The 12,747-nt window shown below is 39.0% G+C and overlaps 2 protein-coding genes across 4 annotated transcripts in view; one reads left to right on the top strand and one right to left on the bottom strand.

Moving 5' to 3' along the window:
• The first annotated feature begins 2,812 nt into the window (after nucleotides 1–2,812).
• Nucleotides 2,813–12,747, top strand: part of LOC118734008 (AH receptor-interacting protein) — a 60,944-nt gene continuing 51,009 nt past the window's right edge. The window contains exons 1-3 of one of the 2 annotated variants that reach the window (XM_036463682.1): nucleotides 2,813–3,218; nucleotides 3,271–3,620; nucleotides 3,691–4,052. In XM_036463682.1, coding sequence (XP_036319575.1) covers nucleotides 2,955–3,218; nucleotides 3,271–3,620; nucleotides 3,691–4,033 — 957 coding nt within the window. In that variant the 5' untranslated portion in view covers nucleotides 2,813–2,954 and the 3' untranslated portion in view covers nucleotides 4,034–4,052. Of the gene's footprint in view, nucleotides 3,219–3,270; nucleotides 3,621–3,690; nucleotides 5,043–12,747 lie in introns of those variants that run through there. The other variant, XM_036463680.1, reaches the window with a different exon arrangement.
• LOC118734005 (BLOC-1-related complex subunit 5) lies at nucleotides 5,146–6,746 on the bottom strand. 2 transcript variants are annotated; one of them, XM_036463677.1, is made up of 3 exons: nucleotides 6,638–6,746; nucleotides 5,610–6,572; nucleotides 5,146–5,543 (listed from the first exon to the last, which is right to left on the bottom strand). In XM_036463677.1, the coding sequence occupies exons 2-3, from the start codon at nucleotides 6,418–6,420 to the stop codon at nucleotides 5,443–5,445; spliced, it is 912 nt and encodes a 303-aa protein (XP_036319570.1). In that variant the 5' UTR covers nucleotides 6,421–6,572; nucleotides 6,638–6,746; the 3' UTR covers nucleotides 5,146–5,442. The 2 variants fall into 2 exon arrangements, with proteins under 2 accessions (XP_036319570.1, XP_036319569.1); XM_036463676.1 differs by having other exon boundaries at nucleotides 5,146–6,572.

Below are 12,747 nucleotides of genomic sequence, written 5' to 3'. Positions count from 1 at the left end.
AGAAGACGAGGATTGCTTTGAGGATAGTATTGGTGATGAGCTACCGGTTGCTAATCAAGCATCTGAACCTGCACTACACCGTGGCCAAAGAAGGCGTGACCTTCCCGATAAGGTTCTTGATTTCTTCACCAGTTATACCGCCGATACTGCATCTAGATGTTCCTGAAAATTTTAAGGACATTTATGGAAGGCCGGACAAGGATTAGTGGTTTATTGCAGTTAACGAAGAGCTAAAATCGATGCAGGACAATAATGTATGGGAAATAGTAGCTCCTCCCAAAGGTGCAAAATTGTTATCATCAAAATGGGGTTTTCGAACGAAAATGGATGAAAATGGGAATTTGGTGCGTCATAAAGCAAGACTGGCGGTGAAGGGTTTCCTACAAAAAGAAGGAATCGACTATAATGAGACCTGTTCTACTGTTGCGAAGTTTGAGATGTCAGATTGTGGTCCATTAAGATATTTCTTGAGTATGAAAATTGGAAATTCAAAAAATGGTGTGCAACTATCTCAACAAACAAACATTGAAAAAGATTTGGAAAAATTCGGAATGTCAGAGTACTACCCAGTGAAAACTCCAATGGAGGAAAATATACATTTGATTTCTAGAGAAGACCTAGGTTCTTTGGAAAAACCATACAGAGAGCTTTTGGGTGGCCTCATGTATATAATGCTATGTGTACGTCCCGATATTTGCTTTGCTGTTGGATATATGGGTAGATTTCAACAAAACCCATCTGATAAACACTGGCAAGCCCAAAAGAGGATCGTGCGGTATATAAAAGGTACAAAAACGCTAAATTTGGAGTTTAGAAATGGAAATGGTTTGCCATTAGTTGGATACGCAGATGCTGATTGGGCTAGTGATACAATTGATAGAAAGTCAATTAGTGGTTATGTCTTCAAAGTATTTGGTTGTACTGTATCTTGGTCTTCGAAGAAACAAACAACAGTATCTACCTCTTCGAGTGAAGCAGAATACGTGGCCATCAGTGAAGCTATTTGGATCAGAGGATTACTCAAGGACTTGTACCAAATCAATGATGAACCTGTGATTATATATGAAGATAACAAAGGGTACATTGGAATGGCAACCAATATCGAATCTAAAAGATCCAAACATATAGATATCAAACATCATTTTATAAGAGACAATGGCGCATATTCATAGTCATATTTAGTATTCAACTAAGACGAAACTATTCTAAGTCACAACTAAAGCTATTCATAGTCGCCTTAGTTTCGACTTTTCTGGCTAAGTACCAACTTAAAATCCAGTTTCGGCTGCAGCTGCAACTAAGTCGTAACTAGGAAGAAGTACTTTATCAAATTAAGGGAAAACAGATGAAATATGTAAAAATTAAGTTGGTAGAGGGTGATTTTGATAATATTGAATAATCTCCAATTAAAATTTACAAAGATCGATCCATTTTAATCGGAAGATGAAATTAAATGCGTATTACAATTCGAATAAAGCTACATCACAATTTTATAATTGGAATAATTTAGATAAACTCTCAAATAATAAGTCAGTTTCACGCTAGTTCTTTTAAAGTAAATTTGTGCATAACGTTTAGATATCTACTATTTGTATGTTTCACAGCATGCTTTCGGTAAACATCGACTTCACATCACTGCGGTTGTTCTGGCTATTTCACACAATTAACAAGAAAATTATACCTTATTCTTTTGCATAATCATGCAATGAAAATAAAAATTACATAAACGGATGATCAAACTTCACATTATTTAATAAAAATGTAATTTTTCCAAAATATCGTAAAGAAAAATCGATACATTTTCACACTCGTTTTGCTATATCGTAAAATAAGTCGAAACTACTCAGTAGAAGTCTGAAATGCGACTATGAAAAGAGGTAAATTTTAAGTTGGTACTTAAATTTAAGTTGCAACTTTGTTAGTTTCGACTTAGTTGCTGGACTATGAATACGCGCCAATATTGAAAGCGGAATAATCAAATTGAAATCAATTGGAACTAAGGATCAACTCGCAGATGTGTTTACGAAGGCTCTGGATGTCACGATATTTAATGAAATGCGTTTTAACCTAGGACTAACTGATTGAGAAGGGGTGTTGAGTTTTAATTTGCTTTTGTCCAACCTCTTATGTGTTTGTAAAAAACTAGCAATCGTTGTCCTAATGTAATAGACAATTTTTTCACGTTCTGAAGTTTTCTTCACTTCAATTCGAAACTTAAAACTGCTAACATCAAATAAAATTTTTTCCATTGGTTATAAAAGTCTTTATTTTGGTTTATTAGATATTTATGATATAAAATGAAGTGCTGTGTGATTGGAACAAGTTTGTGCGTATGTTTGGTTTGCCAAAAGGCGTAACTATGCGGAAAAGTGGGTGCACGTTTGTGGCCAGAACGTTGGCATTGAAAAATTGACCCGTGGTAATGATATGCGATTGTAAAACACTTTCAATCATGAAAACCATATTTTATGAAATTTTTTTGCTAATTCTTATCAAGTTTCACTTTGTATATTTTATAATAAATACCAATTTAATCGCACTCAATCACCGCGCCTTTTTTGTTTTCTTTGTTTGTTTTTATTCTTATGCAGATGTCAAAAACGCTCAGAAATTTACTTTTTTCTTCTCATTTTTGTTGTTGGTATTTCCGACAGGGTAGGAGTGTGATGTAATTTGGAACGATTTTCCGTCAACCGAAACCGGTTTGTCTCCAAACCAAATTTGACAAGGGATGACGGAAAATCGTTCCACATTACATCATACTTTTTTCTTGCTTCTTTGATTAGGTGATCTTGTATTTTTGGTTTATGGGTATGAACTTTCCTCGATAGTCATGTACTGTCGATAGTCAAAAACCATCGATACTATCGATAGTCCCATTTATAGTTTTGGAGTTCTAATAAGAGTGCAATCTGTGTTTCAGAAATTATACCCTCCAACTGCCAAATATAAACATGACTCCTTCAATCGACGATGCGTTGATAACAAAACAGACACTACATCCTGGCAAAGAATACATTTCATTAAAGCCTGGCACCCGTGTAAAATTCCATTTCCAAACGCGCAAAGCCTACGATGGGCAGTTGCTGGACGACAGCCGTGCAATGAGCCATCCAATGGAGCTGGTACTTGGTAAGAAATTCAAATTGGAAGTCTGGGAAGTTATTGTACAAAAGATGGCACTCAATGAAGTCGCTAAATTTACTGTACATAAATCCGTGAGTGCTTACACAATAGTATACCATAATTTAATAAAAAGTGCATGTTTAGCTTGTCGCCCAATACCCCTTCATCTCGAAAACATTGCGAGATGTTTCAAAAAACACACACGAAAGAAGTCACTGTTGTGGAATGACGTTACAGAACGAAGGAATCGGTTACAAAGACCTCGATGACCTTCTTGCAAAACCATGTGATTTGGAATTCATCATCGAATTATTCTCGATTGAACACCCAGAAGAATACGAGAAGGAACGTTGGCAAATGGACGATGCAGAGAAAATGAACGCACAAGCAGTATTGCGGGAAAAGGGTAATCAGTTATACAGAGAAAAAAAGTATAAAGAGGCAGAGGAATGCTATTGCAAGGCTGTGGGTATGATTGAACAACTTATGACAAAGTGAGTAACCACAAACTTGTAAGGCTTACCAAATTTATATACGTACATATATATGTATATTATCTTTTAGAGAAAAACCGCACGACGAAGAATGGCTGGCATTAGCTACAATCAAAGTTCCTTTGCTTTTAAATTACGCACAGTGTCGGCTTTTAGATTGCGATTATTATGCGGTCATAGAGCATTGCACTGAAGCACTTGACTTGGATAAAAATAACATAAAGGCTTTATTCCGTCGGGCGAAAGCACATGCAGGGGCATGGAATCCGGTAGAAGCCCGTAGGGATTTTCTCAAAGCTGCGGAGTTAGATCCAGGTCTAAAAGCGGCTGTAAATAAGGAATTACAAGCGCTCGATGAAGGGCAACGTATCAGGGATGCCGAGGATAAAAAACGACTGCAAAAGCTCTTCTAGAAATTAACAGCCTCATTGCGTAAGTCGTAAATTAGGTTAAATTGTACGACTCGACAACAGCAGCATTGTCTATTGTCGTACTGAAATAAGTAAACGACCAAAAGCGTCGAAAACTATACAGTGCTGCCAAGGTTTTCCGTTTTAATACACTAGTCGATTGGAAATTTTAGGCAATGACGTGAAATTTTCGATACGATTCGACTCGAAAAACGACTTGCATTCGACACGACTCACAATGAGGGTCTAAGTATATGAAATTTACTAGAAACATTTGTTGTTTACTGTTATAAGTTGTACGTGTTCCTTAGCTTTTGTATTGAAATCATGTGAGCAGCAATACAACATCGAGAGAAGTTAAATATCGTCGTTTTAGGTACAAAACCGCGTATCGTCATTCTGCAAAACCACGTAACTGACATTGGCTGCCAAAAATTGGATTTGCTCACACAAGCTCTTGGCTCAATCCTTATCCATTCGCTTGAAATATACTAGCCAGAAATGCGATTGCTTTATAAAATAGAGAACCAATTTGAAATATGAGTGTTTTTAAGCTCTAGAAAATAAATCCTACAAGTTCACATGCACGGTTTTGCATTTCGCTGATACGCGGTTTTGCACTTTTAACTACGATATATTTCCCAAGTATTTCGAAGTTGTTTTTAAACTAAAACAACTACTATCTAATATAGCAGAGAAATTTAAGACGCATAGCCGATTTAGTATAACACTTTTTTATTTCGATACGCCCAGAAAGATTTAATGTCATATGTATTGGCATTAGTAGTGAATCTGTTAATATTGAAGGGGTTAGAACCATAAGGGTCTAAGTGACATTTTTTGAAAATATAAGTTATACCCATATTTGTATAGTTAAATATAGTTTATTTGGTGACAAAGAGTAAACATTCCTTGAATTAGTTAATTAACTGGCATTCATTTAGGCAAGAATCATTTCAAATGCATTTAGCCAGAATTTACAATAAGTAATCAACTTTAACCTTAATTATCTTACACAAATTTCAGATCTACTTAGACCGTTTTGATTCTAACCCCTTTAATTGTTATTTTATCTTAGTTTAAATTGTTTAAATTAGGCGAGGAACTATAACTAAATTAAATGTATTCTCTAGCCTTGTGTTTATTTGCATTTTTATTAACATTAAATCTTAAAGATATACATACATATACGGACTATATCAATAATGGCCATTACGATTTACAACAACTACAGATCGAAATTATTAAAAGTTAGGCGAGTAAAACGTAGGATTTACGTTTCGAAAAACAAATTTGACGATGAATCACATTTTCGACCACAATTTAATTTAAAGGATGGAGCCCTAACAGCTAACAGCGTTTCATGCTCATATACTTATTCTAATTTTTGATAATTTTGCTACTGAAACATACTACATACGCGTCAATCGCCCACTTCCGCCACCAGGTGCCCCCTCGGCTTCTCCGCGCTGTTTAATATCATCTGTTCGCCAAATGAAAGGCTCCAGGCGATCTTCAATATCGAGAAAATTATTTATAGCTTCCAGACTAGCAATATTGTCATGGAGCAAAGAATTACATCGACTTAGCTGTTGCGAAATAGTACGCACTCTGGAAAACTGCTCGGCGTAAGCGGCATAAGTTTTCTGCATATCGACAAAGGAAGCAAAAAGAGTCGTTATAGAATTACTAACCATCTTTGTACGTTCGACAAGATGATTTTGCTCCTGCGCTACTTGTGTAGCGCAAATATTTAAATGTGTCTGCATTCGACAGCAAATATTTACTAAATGCTGTGAATTTAAACGCTCTAAAATTTCTTGATCTCGTGTAAACGCCGCAGTTGTAATAGAATCGCGCAGCACTGGCAGAAATTGTGGAATATTTCGCAAACGCGTTAAATCGGCATCAGCGTCATAGTCTGCGTCCCGCGCACCGGGCTTAACAATCACTATTGTGCCTGAAGTGGATTGCGGACGCTTCGGAGTAGCACCGAAGGACTTGCGTATCCCGGTATTACGATTTATATTACTCTGTTGTTGATGTCTACTATGTGGCTTGTTGCGTATTTTCGGTGAGTCACCAATAGGGCGATCCGTATAGGAAACATAAGGCAAATCAGAGCAAACACTCAGCGGTGGTGAGGGTGGCCGACTTAGCTCTAAAGAGGTAGTTGGCGATGCAGTTACTGCTACTGTCTCAACGATATGTTTGCTACCTCGGTTGGTGCTGCCACTGTTGGAACTTTGTCGACCTGCACGTCTTTTCGCGCTCCCTGTGGGTGTGGTACTGTGTGATTGCCGATTATTGCCAAGAGAAATTTTCAAATCGCCTTCAAAAATTTCGCGGCCATCCGCCTCTGCGCGCTGCTGAGAATGCTCGGCGCCCATGTCATGCAATTTTTTTTTTTATGGCCGCCTATGTAATTCCTGATGTCAGGTACAAAGGTTTGGGCTCTATTGATTTTTCGGTTAGTGTTTCATTCAGTGATAACTAAGTTTCAAGTTTAACGATGTAAGACTCAATACACACTTATCCAAAACTGTAGTAAAATATCAGATTTTGTAAACGTTTAAATTTTTGGTTTATTTATAAATGCTTACTTACATTTTTATAATGACCAAAACAAAATGTCCCACGAAAACAACACCAAAACTGCAAAGTATTTGTTGTTTTTTATAACAGCTGTTTATTGTCGGACGATTCACAATAGATGACAACGGTGTGTTCGAGCAAATATCGAATTGTAAACTTTTAAGAAACTTTAAAACCGCTAGATGGGGCCGCTGTCGAGATTTTGTAATTTCAGCTAGGGATGTTCGATATCGTATCGATTATCCTGCTTATCGATATTTCTTGGCACGATAATCGATTTTTTGAATCGATATTCCAAGGTCGATATATCGAAAACATCGATACTTTACCCGCAATATCGATATTTAAGTTGAAATTTATTTTTCATCTACAAAAAAGTGTATGGGAAAATACTAAAGTAGATGCTTATGTGATTTATTTAACTCTTAAGTTTGACAAACCGCTTGAGTCGATCGGCATGCCGTTTTAACCCTCAGTAAATATACAAATTGCAAATAACACAATTTAATATTTTATTCAATTGGGAGTAGGATTTTCAACATCCATTTTTTCGATATCGATATTGTTCAGACCGATATATAGCCATATCGATTCATTAAATCGATTCATGATATCGATACTTTCTTAAATATCGAACATTCCTAATTTCAGCTACTATTGTTACCGCAGAACTCCACAGGCAAACACCGATGGCCTACCAACTGTCATTTTGACGAGCAATATGATTACAAGTTTTTGTGTGTGGGCACTTTGATGTCTTGAAATAGGCATTTGCCGCATGACGCCACCAAACAACATTCTCTCAATTTCGGTGTTTAGAAACATTTAATTCTTTAAAACACTTGCTGAATAATTTCCTAAAACGTAATCATAAATAATCCAATAGAGAACAGATTTTTATTTTGATTTAATATCAAAATTTCGTTGATGTTACCACCAGCACGCTTTCTTTCAAGTAAAAATATGGCTGTCGAACTATCGAATTGCCTGCAATAGATGTCAAGCAATAAGCGCTGACATATATTGCAGCCCATGAGAAATAAGCAGTCTCCATTGGAAAAATATTTTGTGACATGGTTATCACGATATCAGTGTTTTCCTGTGGAGACAGGGCCTTACCTAAACTTATAGCTTGCTTATTTGCAACTGACTTTACTTGTAGATTGCTGACTTGTAACTAACTCACTCCGCAGTGTGGTGGCTCTTATATACCTGCGCTCGCACTCATGGCAACTCTAGAATGTTCTGAAGTTCATCGCTAATTCTCTTTTTCTCCCTATTCGCAGTGTTCATCCATTTGATGTTTCTGATTGGGGAACATTCTACGTCATTCCTCGAACATTCTGCTTATTTCTCGTTGTTTGCTTTGTGCTTTCCAAGTGGACCACCTTCATCTTGTTTCTTGGTCTCCCAACGGTCTGGATCCGATACACTACGTCGTTCAGCCGTTTGACGACCTTATACGGACCTTCCCAGCTGCATTTTGTGGACACACCTTTCTTCCGTTGCGGATTGTACAGCAACACTAAGTCTTCCTCTTAGAACCTCTCGGAGTTCATTGCCTTATCATACCTGCCTTTCATCTTGTCACTCATAATATGAGTTCGCTTTCTCACAGGAGCATGTATTTCTCTCAACTCCTCTTCCAGGATGTTGGACGTCTTTTACTTAATCCTCCTTGCATCGCCAGTTACTCCGAACTTCAGGTCACTAGGCAAACGGAGCTCACTGCCGAAGATTACCCTTGCAGGAGCTTTACCCGTTGTTTCCTGCATTTCTGACCGGTATCCCATCAGGAACAAGGGTATGCGGACATCCAGATCTTTCTGATTCTTGTCCACGACTTCCGCAAATGCTCTTCCAGGGTTCGGTTGAACCGTTCCACCATGCCATCCGATTGGGGATGAAGAGCCCTTGTTCGAGTTTTCTGGATACCCAGTATCTGGCACATCTCTTGGAACACCGCCGATTCAAAATATCTTCCCTGGTCAGAGTGCAGCTCTATAGGTACGCCGTTTCTCGCAACCCAATTGTAGGTGAATACCTCAGCTACTGTTTTAGCTTCCTGGTTTGGAATCGGGTATACCTCCGGCCATTTGCTAAAGTAGTCCATAACCACAAGGATGTATTTGTTTCCCTGTGCGCTCATAGAAAATGGACCTGCTACATCCATGGAAATCCGTTCAAATGGTGCACCTAAGTTATACTGCTTCATCTGGCCATGACTTCTGGATTTCGGGCCTTTAGCACAGTTAGCAATCCACTCTGCGACCGATTTCCGACAACCAACCCAATAAAACCTCTGCTTAATCTTCTCCAGGGTCTTCGTGATTCCCAGGTGCCCTCCACTAGGACCATTGTGGAATTCCTTGAGTACATCCGGAATTTTTACCCTGGGTACTACTATTAGGTTGAGGGAGCCTGGCCATCTTCACTTTCCCATACCCTGTGCAAACAGCCAGATATTAATTTTAAGCTATTCCATTGTGCCCAGTACGCCTTTGCGATGGGGCTTTCCGTCTACTTCCAGTCCATGCATCAAAAGCTCCAGATCTGGATCTATCGGCTGACACTTTCCTAGCTGTTCTTCCTTCCACTCTTCCGCTGGTGTTATTGTCGTTAGCCGGACGTCTATAATGTCTTCTTTGCCCTCAGCTTTTGAGCAGTGTTTACATTCCAGGCTACATGGTCGACGGGTCATGGCATCAGCATTTCCGTGGACACTTCCCTTAGGGTTGCCAGATTTTGAAACGGAGAAAGGAGTACATTTATATTTTCGATAGAAAAAAGGCAGTACAAGACATAAAAAAGGAGTACATTTTTTTTAATTTTTTGTGCAATTTATTGTTACAAGTTACTATTAATTAGGTAAAAATAAACAAAGATATCTTAGAAATCTTTTTCAAAGTAAAAATAAATAACTAAATGGGTTGTCTTTCCAGTAAGGGCGGTCGTTAAAGAGATGGTGATCGAGGGGGAAGTAGGCGTGGGACCTCCAAACGACCTTTTTGGAGAGGGCTTGCACCGCCATTGACAAAAGTGTTACTCCCGACCACCTCGGCCCCCTATGGTTCCCTAGGGACTCCTTAGAAAAATGGCCAAAAGTCACAATTTTCACTTCCGTTTTTTTGCTTGAAAAATGCTGAATATTCATTTGCACGGGACATTTTATATACCCATGCTAACAGAAGAGGTGCCACATGAAATGTTATACACTTTTGACAAAAGAAGAGTGGTTTCTCCTCTCTTCTCCGGCAACAAGAAAGCAGAACTCTACGCAGCAAGGGTTACAAATCCTAAGCGCGGCCAAAGACCGCCTACGCAGGAAGGAATTCTACGCAAAAATGCTGTGGACGCAAGTGAATATTGTGATTTATGCCGATTTTTCCAAGGAGTTCCTAGGGACCCATAGGTGGCCTAGGTGGACGGGGTTTGCATTTTTGACAATAGCGATTCATGCCCTCTCCAAAATGGGGAGTTGGAGATGTCCCTTCGCTCACCGCCTCTTCAATCACCGCCCTTATAGGAAAGTTTCCCCAACTAAGTTCTACAAAAGAATTCTAGACATTTCCTGAATGTATGGCTATTTTTTTAAATTTAAGCCTCATAATTAATTTAATATTTTTCTGATTTGTATACCCGAGCGCCCTGCACCTACCTGGCTACGACCATGCTTACATCTTTTCACTATCACACTTAACTTTGCTTACTAATTAGTGTTTGCCACAATATGAATGGCAAAGTACAGGGCGTACAATAATAACTGTCGCACAGGTTTTGTGAAAAATAAATGGGTCCTTTATAGATTTTGCGGAAAAAATTATTTTTTGTCAACTTTGCAAATATTCTACTTTAATTTTATTAACTAGTTTTAAAATTTTAACCCTTATTTGCATTTCTCAGCTTTGGGATGTGTATTTGGGAGGTGTATTTTTTCTTAGACTTTGTATAAAAAAAACTGTATAGGGTTCGTCGAATGAATGCCCTCCTTAGTAACCAGTTCCGAGTCCTTTCGATTGCTATGTATAATGGACCCAAATTGGGAAAATTCGCTTATGGTTACAGAAGATATGTAATAAAGTAACCGACGAAGACTTGCGTGCCGCTTGCGCTTTTCTCCCAAACCCGTTGGTAAACCTAAATGAAGGTAAAAATTTAAAAACTAATTAATAAAATTTAAGTAAAAAGTAGAAAATTAACAATAAACTACTTTTTTTACTTGCGCTTTTCTCTCAAAGTGTTTAGCGCCGGTAAACCCAAATGAAGGTTAAAATTTAAAAACGAATTAATAAAGTTTAAGTAAAATCTGTGGATCATTAACAATAAACTCCTTTTTTCGCAAAATCTATAAAAATACCTTTTATTTTTCAAAAACAAAACTGTGCAACAGTTATTATTTTACTCCCTGTATAAAATATTAATAGCTGGAAAAAGGAGTACAAAAGAAGTACAAAACTAAAAAAGGAGTACATTTCCAGTTATTTTTTTTGGGAGTAAAAGGTAGTAAATTGCAATAAAAAGGAGTACGTTTACTCCCAAAGCAGTACGTCTGGCAACTCTAACTTCCCTTGCGGTGCTCAGTAGCGAAGTTATAACTTTGCAGTCTCTCTATCCATCGAGCAAGCTGTCCTTCTGGATTCTTAAACTGTAGTAGCTACTTCAGCGCTGCATGGTCGTTCGAACTCGGAAACGTTGCCCATAGAGGTACTTGTGGAAATGTTAGACGCACTCCACCAACGCTAGTAGTTCTCTTCGAGTTACGCAGTAGTTCCTCTCTGGTTTTCCAATCGACCGGCTATAGTAGGCAACTACCTTCTCCTGCCCATAAATTACCTGCGACAGTACGCCTCCTATGGCATAACTACTAGCATCCGTATCCAAAATGAACGTTGCACATGGAACGGGATACGCTAGCATAGGTGCAGTACATAGCCATTCCTTCAGAGTTTGGAAAGCCTCCTACTGCTCCTTGTTCCTCTCGAAGGTTCTATTTTTCCTCGTGAGCTCGTGGAGGCTATTAGCAACGCTGGCGAAATTCGGAACAAATCGGCGGTAGTAGGTGCAAAGCCCAAGAAAACTTCGTAGTTCGTGCAGGTTCCTAGGTCTTGGCCAATCCTTTACTGCTTCAATCTTTTCCTCCGCAGTACAGACGCCCCCCGTTGTCACCTTGTGCCCTAAGTAGTTCACATCCTTTTTGAACAGTGAGCACTTTTTAGGACTTAGCTTCAGACCAGCGCCAACTATCCTCTGGAAAACTTCCTCCAAATTGTTAAGGTGTTCCTCGAAGCTTTTATCCAATACAATAATGTCGTCTAGATACACCAAGCAGGTTTTCCAATGCAGTCCCTTAAGCACATGGTCCATAAGCCTTTCAAAAGTGGCAGGAGCGTTGCATAATCCAAAGGGCACCACCGTGAAAAGCCCCAGACCGTCTCCAACGCTGTAAGCTGTCTTCTCCCTGTCCTCGTCACTTACCTCCACTTGCCAATAACCGCTCTTAAGGTCGAGTGTTGAGAACCACTTTGTTCCAGTCAACGAGTCCAGAGGGTCATCGATCCTGGGAAGAGGATAGCTGTCCTTTTTCGTCACATCGTTTAGTTTCCGGTAGTCTACGCAGAACCGCATTTGACCATCCTTCTTCTTCACAAGTACTACCGGCGAACTCCATGGACTCGCTGATGGTTCAATCACTCCACTCTAGATCATTTATTTTATTATTTGGCTAACAGTTTCACGTTCGGCAAGTGGAACACTCCGCGGAGCTTGATGGATTGGCCTTGCATCGCCAGTATCAATGCGATGTTTCACAACGCTAGTACTACGTTAGTATCTGGTTTGTCGCCATCCTTGTCGAATATGTTGGAGTATCTGCGGAGAAGTTCCTTAGGCTTTTGCTGGTATTTTTCTTCCAACGCTTCCGTCCATGCATTAATGTCTTCCGCAATGTCATTCTCGCCAATGGAATCGCCTTCAGGTAATTTTTCGCAGTTGAAGATTACCTCCACCTCTCGACATTGCCCCAGTACAGTTCCTCTTCGGAGTTTGATTGGTGATTGAACTCATTGAGTACTCGAACTGTGATGCGTCCATCTCTTTGCGTCTTAGCCAGGGTTTTACCAATA

Source organism: Rhagoletis pomonella, unplaced genomic scaffold (genome assembly GCF_013731165.1).
Source record: "Rhagoletis pomonella isolate Grant_MI unplaced genomic scaffold, Rhpom_1.0 Rhpom_scaffold_00002, whole genome shotgun sequence".
NCBI lineage: Eukaryota > Metazoa > Arthropoda > Insecta > Diptera > Tephritidae > Rhagoletis > Rhagoletis pomonella.
This window is presented reverse-complemented; position numbering and strand designations above follow the sequence as displayed.